We start from the raw sequence: 10,980 nt of genomic DNA, 5'->3' as shown, positions 1-10,980 counted from the left end.
GATGTCTTGACTGTCGAGCTCGGCTTCTACTGCACGAATCCCGAGCCTGAACTTCGCATCCTGAGCATTTGTTGCGCAAGAAGCCAAAGGCTGGTCCCTGGCCCGGGAAGGTCGCCCGGCCGGACGCGCGGGTCCCGCCCTGGGTGCCGCCCTGGCTCGGACCAGAGCATCAGGTGGGGCCCGGGGTACGGTCACCCGAGGCTGAGGCAGCCTCTCCTGGACCCGACCGGCCGCATGCAGTCCGTCGACATTCTGGCGGGTGATCCCAGTGCATTTACAAGCTCCGACCGGGTGGAGGCGGCTTGGTGGGGGAGACCCCAAGGGCGCACGCAGCACTCCAATCTCCTCCGCACGGAGCGGACTTCCTAGCGCGCGGGAGCGGGACACTCCCTCCTGGGCTTGGCCCCAGCGTCCCAGGGACACGCGGCAAGCCGGCAGGCACCGGCCCCGGCCCCTCGGGCACTGCCCTCCCGGTCCCCCAACTCGGGGACTACAAGTCCCAGCAGTCCCCGCAGCCGGCACCTCCCGCCTCGCAGCGGAGACCCCCGGTCATCCTAGCGGAGGGGCTCCGGCTGCGCTCGTGGCCGGGCCGGGCGGAGAGGCCGGTCCCGCGGGCGGGGGCGGGGGCGGCTCCGCGGCTTCTCCCGCCGCCGCCGCCGCCGCCGCCAAGGGGAGTTTCCAGGAAGTGGCCATATTGGATCCATTCAGCCGCAGCCGCCCGGGCGGAGCGCGTCCCGCAGCCGGCTTGTCCCCATCGCGGCCCGGGTGCTCGCCCCGGCTCGCCCGCCCGGTGCGGAGCTCGCCATGGCGGCCACTGACCTGGAACGCTTCTCGGTGAGGGCCCTGTTGGGCCGCGGCGCGCGCGGGAGGCGCTGGACGCGGGGAGGGGGCCGCCCTGCAGCTGGCTGGGGTCGCGAGCCGGACTGTCAGCGCCGCGCGGCCGGGCCTCGACGCCGGGCGCGACGGGGGACACCGGAGCGGGCTCTTCGCAGCGCTAGTCCCGGGTCCCAGGGCGTCGGGCGGGGGCGCCTTGCCGGGAGGCTGGCGGGGTCGCCCCCCTTGGGCGAAGAAGAGCAGACCTCTTTCGCGGAGAGGAGCAGATAAATACCCGCCTGGTCCTGGCCAGGTCTGAGGACAGACTGGGGCCCCGGGGGCCAGAGGGGAGGATCCAGGATACTCCGGACCCACTTCTCCCTAGTGTTTCTGCACGGCTGGGGAGATTCCTAGCCGCGCAGGTGCTGTTGGATGGGTACAGCCGGTGAGGATGAAGCCCTAGGGATCCTAGGGAGTCCCTCAAATGAACCCAGGGCAGTTGCAGACCTGGGTCCTGAAGACCACGGCCTTCTTCTCCTTCCCGCTCCACCCCCCACCCCCCCACCCAAGCTCCCGGATCCTGGGTGCGATTCCAGGCAGCTCTGGCCTCAGTGGTCGGGTCTGAAGCAGCCATTCCCCAGGAACTGGAGGGATTCCAGATTCAGCCCAGTGGATGTTTGGGCCCCAGTCCAGGTATGCCTTGTGGAGGGCTAACGTCTCTGGTGATCCCTGTACAGGTCTCTCTGGGCCTGAGCCAGCCAATAGCCAACTTCCCAAAGGCTTTCATAATTCACGCGGGGGAGAGGGGCCTTTTGGGGATTGTGTCTGCATGTCCCCTGATGTCTAAGGCTGGATTTGGGTGTGTCTGGGAGGTTGGGCTGTGACAGTGAAGGAAGCTGTGTCCTCTTGCCAGCATGTGAGGCCCTGGTTGGTGGTAAGGGGGAGGGAGGGCCCAGGGATGTTGGGGGTAGTGGGGAAATGCTAAATATGTGACTGATAAGGAATTGGTTCTGGGGCTAAATAAGGGATTCTGGACTTATGTAATTAATGCTATAAATATTGTCATCTGAACTTATATATGTAAATTTTCTCTTTAATCTAAAAATGTTGGTCTACTTTGGAAATATGCGTAATTGAAGCAGGAACTCTTGGTTTCATAATTTTTAGACTTGGGTGTTTTATTCTCATTGGAGAGGGGCCTGCGAGTCAGTTCAGTAAGTTTAAATACAGGAGGAGCAGATTCAGAGGTTGGGCAAATCAGAGATTCACCCTACCCCTGCGCTGTAAATGGGAATTTATGTACCCCAGGAGGGCTGTGCATGCATCCCAACAGACCTGCTGGTTAGCTGGAGGCCAAGAGAGCTGTGTGTGTTTGTACATCTCTGCCCGCGTGCCTGTGTGCATTTTCTGTGCCCAGCTGACCAGAAAGTTATGTCTGGGTCTTGTCTGTCTGTGGCCAGAGGTTACTCTAACAGTTGGTCTTGCAGGTGGGAGCAGTATGTAGAGTAACTAGAAACAGACTGCCTGATGTGAATCCTAGATTACTGCTTGTTGGCCTTGTGACCCTGGGCAAGTTGTTTAACCCCTCAGTGTTCTCATCTGTATAATGGAATAAAAATACTACCTCCCTCATAGGGTTATTGGAAGGATTTAATGAGAGTATCCAGGCGAGGTGCTTAGAGCAGTGTCTGGCACATGGTAAAGACACAATAAATAATACATGTTACTTAGTGCCCATGTGGATGTGAAGACTGGCCCTGTGTGTAAGAAGGCAGCAGAGAATGAGCTTGCTCCATTACACGGTACCCTCCCTAGGGGCTCCCATCGTCCGGAGATTATCCTCAGAGGCTGAGCTGAGAGGCCTAGCTGCAGTGGCAGGCATTGGGCTGGAAAGGCTCTTCCCCTCAGATTCCTGTGTTTGCTCTTAAACCATATCTGCAAGGATTTCAGGTATTATTGACATGGTGGGCCGAGGCACAGAGAGAGGATTGACTCAAATGAGGATGTACAGCCTGAGCTCAGGGGCCTTGGTTACTGTGCCAGGTTAAGCTGGATGGATGGACACCTTCCACACCCTTCACACTCTGAGTTGTCAGCCTCCTGGGAGGACATGGACACGGTTGAATTTGGGTGGAGACCTTGGGTTGGGTTTGGCCTGAATTTAGGAGTTGGACTCCATTCTCCTCTCCTGCCTTGTCATCCTGGGGAAATCATTTCTTCCTTTATCTTGCTATAAAGTGGCAATAACCATACTGATATTCTTCAAAGAGTTTGTGGAAGATAACTGCAATCTATGGCATGTTTGGAGATATGTTAGGTGTCTCACTTGCTGCAAGGTTGAACTGGGTGTTAAGTGGCCATGAGGCTATAATCTGGTTGAGCTGTGGCAGGTTGACGCTGCCCCTCAGGCTAGCTCGGTGGTCAGACCAGCCCAGGAGGGCCTGGGAACTGTCCCAGCCTGGAGCTTAGATGAGCATGTGGAATGGTACTTTGAGGTCAGTGTGTGCTGTGTTCCTATTCTCCATGTAGCATGATATAAAGACTGCAGGGTCAGCAACCTTTACATTTTGGCTGGGCCTTGCTCAATCCTAGATCAGCCATGGGGTTACGGTCGAAATCTCCTAGGATGTGCATGTCTGGGACAGCCCTCTGGGGAGTCTGTTGCCTCTTGCCCTCCTTGGGCAGCCAGACTCCTGTCCATTCTTGCTCTGCCCCTCCTCCTTAATTGGTCCCAGACTCTGGGCTTTACTCTTTGTCTGCCCCAGGGGCCATCTCCTGTGTTTTTCCTGTCAGAATCTCATGGGGCAGAGTTCGAACTCTATAGCGAGGGAGGACTGAGGGCCCAGGGAAAGTGGAGATCTGAGGGGGAGAGGGAAGAAGCGTGCAGCATGGCAGCCTCGCGCCTGGCACTCCTCCCAGCCCATCGCTCCCCCCCACCCCCATCTCCGCTTTATCCCCAGCACCATCTGTCACTTCCGTTGTCACCCCTGTAATCTTGACACTTCCCCAAGAAGCAGGCTATCCAGGGAGTGCCTACTCCGTCCCTGAGGCAAGAGCTGGTGGGAAGGAATGTGGGAGGCAGCCCAGTGGGCCTGTCACAGAGTGGTGTCTCCCTGTCCTGTAAAAATGACCAGTAACCTCCTTGTTGAGCTGTTCTGAAGGAGAAGTAGGAGCTGAGCAAGGTACATCTGTGCAGCTCTCAGTGCCTGGTGGTATGGAGGGGTCTTAAGCGAGCGCCAACCTGCAAAGCTGCAGCTCCACCCCCTCCCCTTGGGAGGTGGGTCTGCCCTGCCCTGTCCCCCTCATGGGCATCATACCATGCTCTGGGTGCTCACTTTAGAAAGGTCTGCCTGGGATCTGGACTGGAATGGGTCAGAGCCGGGAGACTGATGGGGAGGCATTGGTGATCCAAGGGAGCACATGAAAAGGGACTGAGCAGAGTAGGAACAGAGAAGGTGGCATGAAGGAGACTGACCGCAATGCCAACGATGCAGGAGAACTGGTGGAGGCTTGGAGCACAGGGCCAGATATTTGTCAAAAGCTTTGGATGGCAGGGAGGACACTGGATGCTTTGTGTCCATCATCTTGTTGATGCCAGCAGCCCACGGTTGGGTGAGATGCAGACTCTGGTCATTGGCAAGTTTGGGCCTCAGACCCAACCTCAGCCCCCAGTACCCCTTGAGATGACAGAGAGGGTGGAGCCCTCTGAGTTTTGAGCCCTAAGATGGGCTAGGTGGAGGTACATATTTGGGGCAGTAACTAGCACGAACGTTCCTGTGGCTCCGGTCCAGCTACCAGAAGGAAGCCACTGCAGGATGACAGAGCAAAGGGCCTGAGAACTGTCTGGTCTCTATGTGTCCCCTGCAGCCTCTCCAGTCTTCCTGCCTCTGTGCTGCTAGGTTGGGTCTCAGAATCCCCAGTCATGGCCCCCAAGGCACAAGCTTTGCCAGACAACTAGATATGGTGCTATGCAGGCAGGAGGGAGACACATCTGCCAGGGGAAAGGATGCCTCCCAAGGTCAACATGCCCTCGTGATAGAGGTGTTCTTTGCTAGAGCCATCTGCATCCTCAGGGCTCACGTGAGGAACCATGGTTGGGAAGAGGTGGTGGAGGACAGGGCGAGGGGCATCTAGGCTGTAACACCAGTTGCCCTGGGTGGTATTGGGGCAAATTAGATATTCTCCTCCTCAGAACACATGGCTTCTAGATGGTTCTTGAGCCTTATCTTGGAAGCCACATCAGAGGGACACACCAGGGGAGGAAGGAATAAGAGCCTATTTCAGATCATAGGTGCTGGCCACTCTCTGAGTGGCCTTCTGGGCTTGGACCACCTGAGGGCCGGGGTTCAGGAGGGACTGTGGGCCATGGACCTAAGTCCACTCCCCAGACCTGGCTGTGGGGCCTGGGTACGAGTCTGACACTCTGCCTGGTGCTGGGGTGAATGGTGCAAGCAACAGAGAAGTACAGCAGTGCTTCCCCGAGCCTCTGCTGGCCCATGTTGGTGCCCATGTATTTCTTTGCCCCTTCCCAGCACTGGCATCCATTCTGGGGTAGGAGGGGGGCATAGTCACCTTTGCTGCCTACGTTCCTCTTTCCAAAGGTGGGGTCTCATTCACTGTGGAAAATAGATTGCCTCCATCCTGCGGTGTCCATGTGGCTTTCCCTGCTGTGGGGAAGTAGGGGGCTGCTTCTGGAGCCCCTGAGCCAAGTGGGAAAGTATGAACACCTGGGGTTCCAGTACCTTCTGTGGCCCAGAGTGCCTTCCCTATCTGCTCTGTGGTGGGATGGACCGTTCCCTCCCACGGGAGGGATGACATGACATCCCTGTGTCCTAGGCCTGGGGCGAGGTGGGTGGGCCCAGAGACCAGTAACTGTGCTCTTGGCTTCTTGGAAACCTGATTTTGACATGAGAAGTGTGAAATAAACCATCCCAAATTACTGAGTGGCAGTCCTGCTGTCTGTGTGCAGAAAGAGGGAGGAAAGTGCCTCTTAGTGAGACAGGGAAGCAGAGAAACTGGAGTATTGAGGTCAGGGCATGGGGTGGCCTCGGTCTCCTGGGGGTACTTTTTTTTTTTTTTTAAGGTACGCGGGCCTCTCACTGCCGTGGCCTCTCCCGCTGCGGAGCATAGGCTCCGGACGCACAGGCTCAGCGGCCATGGCTCACGGGCCCAGCCGCTCCGCGGCATGTGGGATCTTCCCGGACTGGGGCACGAACCCGTGTCCCCTGCATCGGCAGGCGGACTCTCAACCACTGCACCACCAGGGTAGCCCTCCTGGGGGTACTTTTGCTCCCAAAGTCCCTTCGCTTCCCAGGATGGGGGAGAGGATGACTGGCCTTGAGAGAGTGACTGGTGATCTCCTCCTGGGGCCCAACTGCCATCTTTGCCATTATTACCTCATCTGCCACCGTGCTGCCACCATGAAGGCTGATCCTGGCTTGTGTCTTCTCCCCAGGTTTGTTGCCACCTTAGGAGAGAGAGACACTTTGGTTCTCAGGTGTCCTCTTGATTGGGGACAGGTATATTCTGCCTCTGTTCTTCCCTCCTGGCCCAGGATAGCAGCATTCCCACCCCCACCCTCCTATGTACATCCCTGTAGTTATTTCCCGTAACCTTTGACCTGGGCTTAGAGGCTGGCTGTGGAATCCTGGGACCAGAGCCTAAGCCTTTCCTGGGAAAATTCCTAGGATTCCTCTCGGACTCAAGGACAGTTGTGCTATGACCATGGGTTCTGGCCAGGGGCCTCTGCTCTGGCTATTTAAGACCCAGGCTGCTGAGAGTAGCTAGAGCCAGGGGTAGGGTGCTTTGTGCCAGGAACACAGGCGGAGAAGGCTCCCAGTGGCGCAATGACTCCTGGGTCCACTGCACAAGGACTTTATAGGGCCCCCCCAGAGCTGGAGCTCTCCTGGGGAAAAGGCTTCCTGTCTGCCTGCTGGGTGCTCAGGACAGTGGGTACTAGGCATGGGAGCCTGGGGGGAGAAAAGCATCTGAAGTCCAAGGCACTTGGAGAGGACTCTGTGGAAGACCTGGGGTAGGGGCTGCTCTTTGCCTAGGATTCAGGAGCCAAGTACACTAATGATGGGGTGCCATCTCTACTCCCGCCCCAACAGCCAACCTCGTTTGGGAGGTTTGTTCTCAGGGGCTTCTTTCACCCATAGCTTCCTTGGCTCTACTGGTTTAGACATTCAGCAGATTTCCACTTTCTTTTGGATAAAATCCTGTTTTTGTGGGCAAGTGCGAGACATGGTTTCCCCCCAGGTCCCACCTCTCTTCTTGGTAAAAGGGGCAGCTCCTTTTGTCTGGTGTTTGGGGCAGCTCCAGAAGGCTCAGACAGCATTTCCTGGTCAGGAAAAGGATGTCCTATTTATCCACTGGGCTGCATAACAAAATGCCATTCTCTACTTTGTTCTGGACGACTGGGCATGGAGGAACGCAGTCAGCCTGAGCAGTTATTATTTTGGTTGTTGTCTTTGATGTGCCAAAGAAATGATGACATAGAAGCCCAGAGCCTGGCTTAGGAGCCAAAAGCTTGTTAGTGATTAGAGAGGGGCCCTGCGGAGTTTCCCATTGTGTGTGTAGAGTTCAGAGCTGCCAACTCTCTATCCTGGAGATTTGAGGACACTTTGAGCCCCCTGAGCTGGCACCCCTGGGAGCTGGGTATGTGGAAAGGGCCAGAAGCAGCTGGGTCTACCTCTCACCAGGGTCCGAGTTAAGTTGTCCAGCCTGAAGTCTCCTCCCGCAGAGCAGTCTCCTGTGGGGCTCCATGCCCAAGAGTGCAGACTGGGTGTTTTGTCCTTCCAGGTCACCATTCTGCCAGACCCGGGGTTGCAGACTGTCAGACCATGGGTCATGTCCAACCCCCAGACACGTTGAGTTGGACCCTCATGGTATTCTCCATTGGTAGTTGTTGCCAACCTTTGAAAACTAGTGGGTTTCGCAAAAAAATCTGGATTTCTGGATTCTTTTTAAAAAATTGGAAGATTTAGTAATGCTAGGTCTGCATTCCCACAGTTGGCTGGAGTCACAAAACCATAGCCATTCATGGACCGAGCACAGCCTCTTCAGTTCCCCACTCTTCCTGCCTCTCCCTGAGGGACCCCACACTCAGCCAAGTCACCGGGTCTTTCATCCAATAGGCGGCAGAGTGATGTGGCTGGAAGTGTGGGTTTTACAGTCACACCATCTCCATTTAGATCCTGGCTTCACCCTCCTGAGCAGTGTCCTCTTGGGAAAGTTACTTAGTCTCTTGGTGCCTCAATTGTCTATTTCTGTACAGTGGGGATAATATACAGCCTACCTCATAGGGCTGATGTGTGGACTAAATGAGGTGAAATTAGAGTCACACCTGGTAAGCCCTTGATAACCGTTAGGTGTGGTGGTTGTTATTTTTACTATCCTGCTCCCCCTTCATCCATTTATGTTGCCTGCCTGGCTGTCACAGCCATTTGAGTTTAGACTGAATTAGACTGAGCCCCTGAGGTTAAGGATCTGGTGTCTTCATCTTTTCATTAGTGGCTGTCCCAGTGCCTGGCACACAGTAGATGTGTCCAGCAAGCCTGTGTTGAGGGGCTGAATGAATGAGTTGGGAGCATAGTAAGAGTAGGGGGTGCAGTGCAGCTGAGTGGTTTGGGGCACGGGCTTGGCTGCTCTCAAATCCCTACTCTACTCTGATTAGTTCTTTAGCTTCTGTGCACCTCAGTTTCCTTACCTGTAAAATGGGCATAATAATGGTCTCTGCCACACAGCGTGGGAAAGGGCTGCGTAGGAGACTGTGTAAATCACTTGGTTTAGTCTGCACAGGTGGACCTTGGTGAGGTGTTGGTGTCATCATTTGACATCCATTCCTTCCTGTGGTTGTAACACCACTTTTTCCTTCCCTGTCCTTACTTTCCTTGCTTTCTCCCTGTTCCTCTGCATTCAGAGTTTCACTTTGGGGGCTGTAGCAGTCAAGATGCTTTCAGCTGCAGGTACTAGATAGCCCCATTCAGCTAGCTTAAACAGTAAAGGGGAGATGTGGCCGGGGTAAAGGGAGAAGCTCAGAGGCAGGGCAGACGCTGGCTCTCTCTCCTCGGTGATTTTCTTGGCTCAGCCATCCTCTTTGAGTGGGCTTCCGTCTTAGGCTGGCTCCCCTAATGGCTACAAGATGGTCATAAAGGCTTAGTTTGGGTCGCTTGCCTGTGCCTGACCAATCGTGCGATCATGCTGATTGGCTCAGGACTATTAGGACCCAGCCCTGGAACTGGAGCTGACGTCTTACCTGACAAATGGCAAGTAACCAGTGAGAGACCTGAAGTTCCTTCCTGAGTTGTGGTAGCTGAGATATGCCAGTGGTGCTTTGTAGGCTGCTGGCTCCTCCTAGGCTGAGACCCAACACAGGTCAATGGACACACCTGGGCGGGCACCTTGGAGGGAGTGTCGCACCTTGGATCACATGTTGTTGTTGCCAAATATAGGATCGGGGAGGTTGGCGTTAGTAAGAGTCACACCTCAATAGAGCTGGGAGGTCAGATCAGTCTCCTGAGACCAGGGAATAACACTGTGTCCCCGCGAGGACCAGCGGCCATTCTTCTGTGTGTGGATGTGTGTGCGTGCACGCGTGCTCTGGAGATTGACACTCCCGTGGCCCCCGAGGCTCCTGAGCAGGATCGATTGCCCCAGGTCTGTGGCCCTTGGAGTGACAGAGTGTAGCCTGGGCAACAACTTGGGCACGAAGACCTCCCTGTATGTACACACTTCTCCAGAGAGAGCCCAGCTGTGTGAGTGAAGGCAGGCAGGGCTCACTGGGCGTGGGTGGGTGGGCTTGTGTGAGACCCCTGAGTGCTGCTCTTAGCCTTTGGAGCCTGGGACTGTAAGAGAGTTGGGGAAAATCAGGAATAGGATGGCCTCTGATTCTGTGTAAGGACTCTGAAGCCGAGTGTGTGTGTGCGCGTGCGTGGCTTCCAGACAGCTGACTGGGTGGGTTTTGGCGGCAGACTACAGGATGTTGGATTGCATCCTGATTGTGTCACCCTTGGAAAAAGAGGATGAATAAACACATAGCCTTCTCTGCAAGCACAGCACGCCTTAAATTTTGGAGATTTTCAGTCTCGCCTGAAAAGAAAGCCCTAGACTAACTGTTCTGTCCTCCATTTGATCCTCAAGCTGCCACGAGCAGGTGGAACAGAGACCGAATAATGAAGCTCTGTGTAAGGTGGGCAGATACCCCTGATGCTGTGGCAGTAAAGACAGTGTTCAGTAATTTATAAGTGGTAGTGTTGTCTAGCACATTGGACATAGTGGTGGGAGGGTGGGAAGTGGGAAAGCTGACCTCCCCCAGCCTGCAGCCCACTTCAAGGGGCTCATGGAACAGTTGGAGAATCATGATGCATATAAAAAGGACAACTGATAGTGCAAGGAAATGGGGTCACAGCCAAGTGAGGGGTCTGGAATGTGCGTACTTGGGGGCCAAGTCAAAGCAGGTGCCAGGGAAAGGTAGAGTGAGCTCTGGAGCCTGGGGAAGGTGTCAAGTTTGAAAAGTATATCCAGAGATAACCAGCTGGGCAGGAACCAAGCCTGTGAAAAAGGTCTCAGATGGTAAAGGGCCCGGAATGCCACGCTAGGGGGTTTGAACCAGACCCAGCACTTCCTATGCTCCATTTACTGGTTTTGATGTGGCTACCAGTGAGAGGAAGCTGCCTTTGGGCCTCTTTGTTGTTATGTTTGCAGCCCTGGGGGGACCTGGGCTTGATTGGGAAGGTTGTGACTCATTCCCCTGGGGATGGGGGCAGGGAGAAAGGGTCAGCTATAAGAGCAGAGGCTCTGTTGAAAGAGGGTCATTGGAGGGAACCGCTTAGGGGTAACTCTGACTTGTTCAGGGGGATAGTACAGCTGCCTGGAGGGGCCACGTGGGGTCTAGGCTGCCCACACACACACTTGGGAGTCTTTGATGCAGCGATGCCATGACTGAGCTGGGGGAGGGGCCTGGGGGAAGGGGCAGGTAGGCATAATTAATGAAGAAGAGAGGGTTGGGTTTAAGTGCCAAGGGGCTCTGGTTGGGAGGAAAGAATGGTCAGAGGGTTCAGGCTGAGGCAACAGGCTGCGGCTGCAGAGAGGTCGGGGGAGCGCAGGTGCTCAGGAGATCCCTGTGCTGGAGGGCAGGGATCCAGGGCCCTACTCTCTGGTCCTCAG

The 10,980-nt window shown here is 55.6% G+C and overlaps 1 protein-coding gene across 8 annotated transcripts in view; it reads left to right on the top strand.

Annotated features, from left to right (window-relative positions):
* The first annotated feature begins 671 nt into the window (after nt 1-671).
* Nucleotides 672-10,980, top strand: part of SEPTIN8 (septin 8) — a 26,519-nt gene continuing 16,210 nt past the window's right edge. For 3 of the 8 annotated variants that reach the window (XM_030869658.3, XM_060296211.2, XM_060296213.2), the window contains exons 1-2: nt 672-834; nt 1,384-1,506. In XM_030869658.3, the coding sequence (XP_030725518.1) occupies nt 805-834; nt 1,384-1,506 (153 nt within the window). In that variant the 5' untranslated portion in view covers nt 672-804. The remainder of the gene's footprint in view (nt 835-1,383; nt 1,507-10,980) is intronic. The other 5 variants (XM_030869664.3, XM_060296212.2, XM_030869660.3 and 2 more) reach the window with 3 other exon arrangements.

This window comes from Globicephala melas, chromosome 3, assembly GCF_963455315.2.
Source record: "Globicephala melas chromosome 3, mGloMel1.2, whole genome shotgun sequence".
Taxonomy (NCBI): domain Eukaryota; kingdom Metazoa; phylum Chordata; class Mammalia; order Artiodactyla; family Delphinidae; genus Globicephala; species Globicephala melas.
This window is presented reverse-complemented; position numbering and strand designations above follow the sequence as displayed.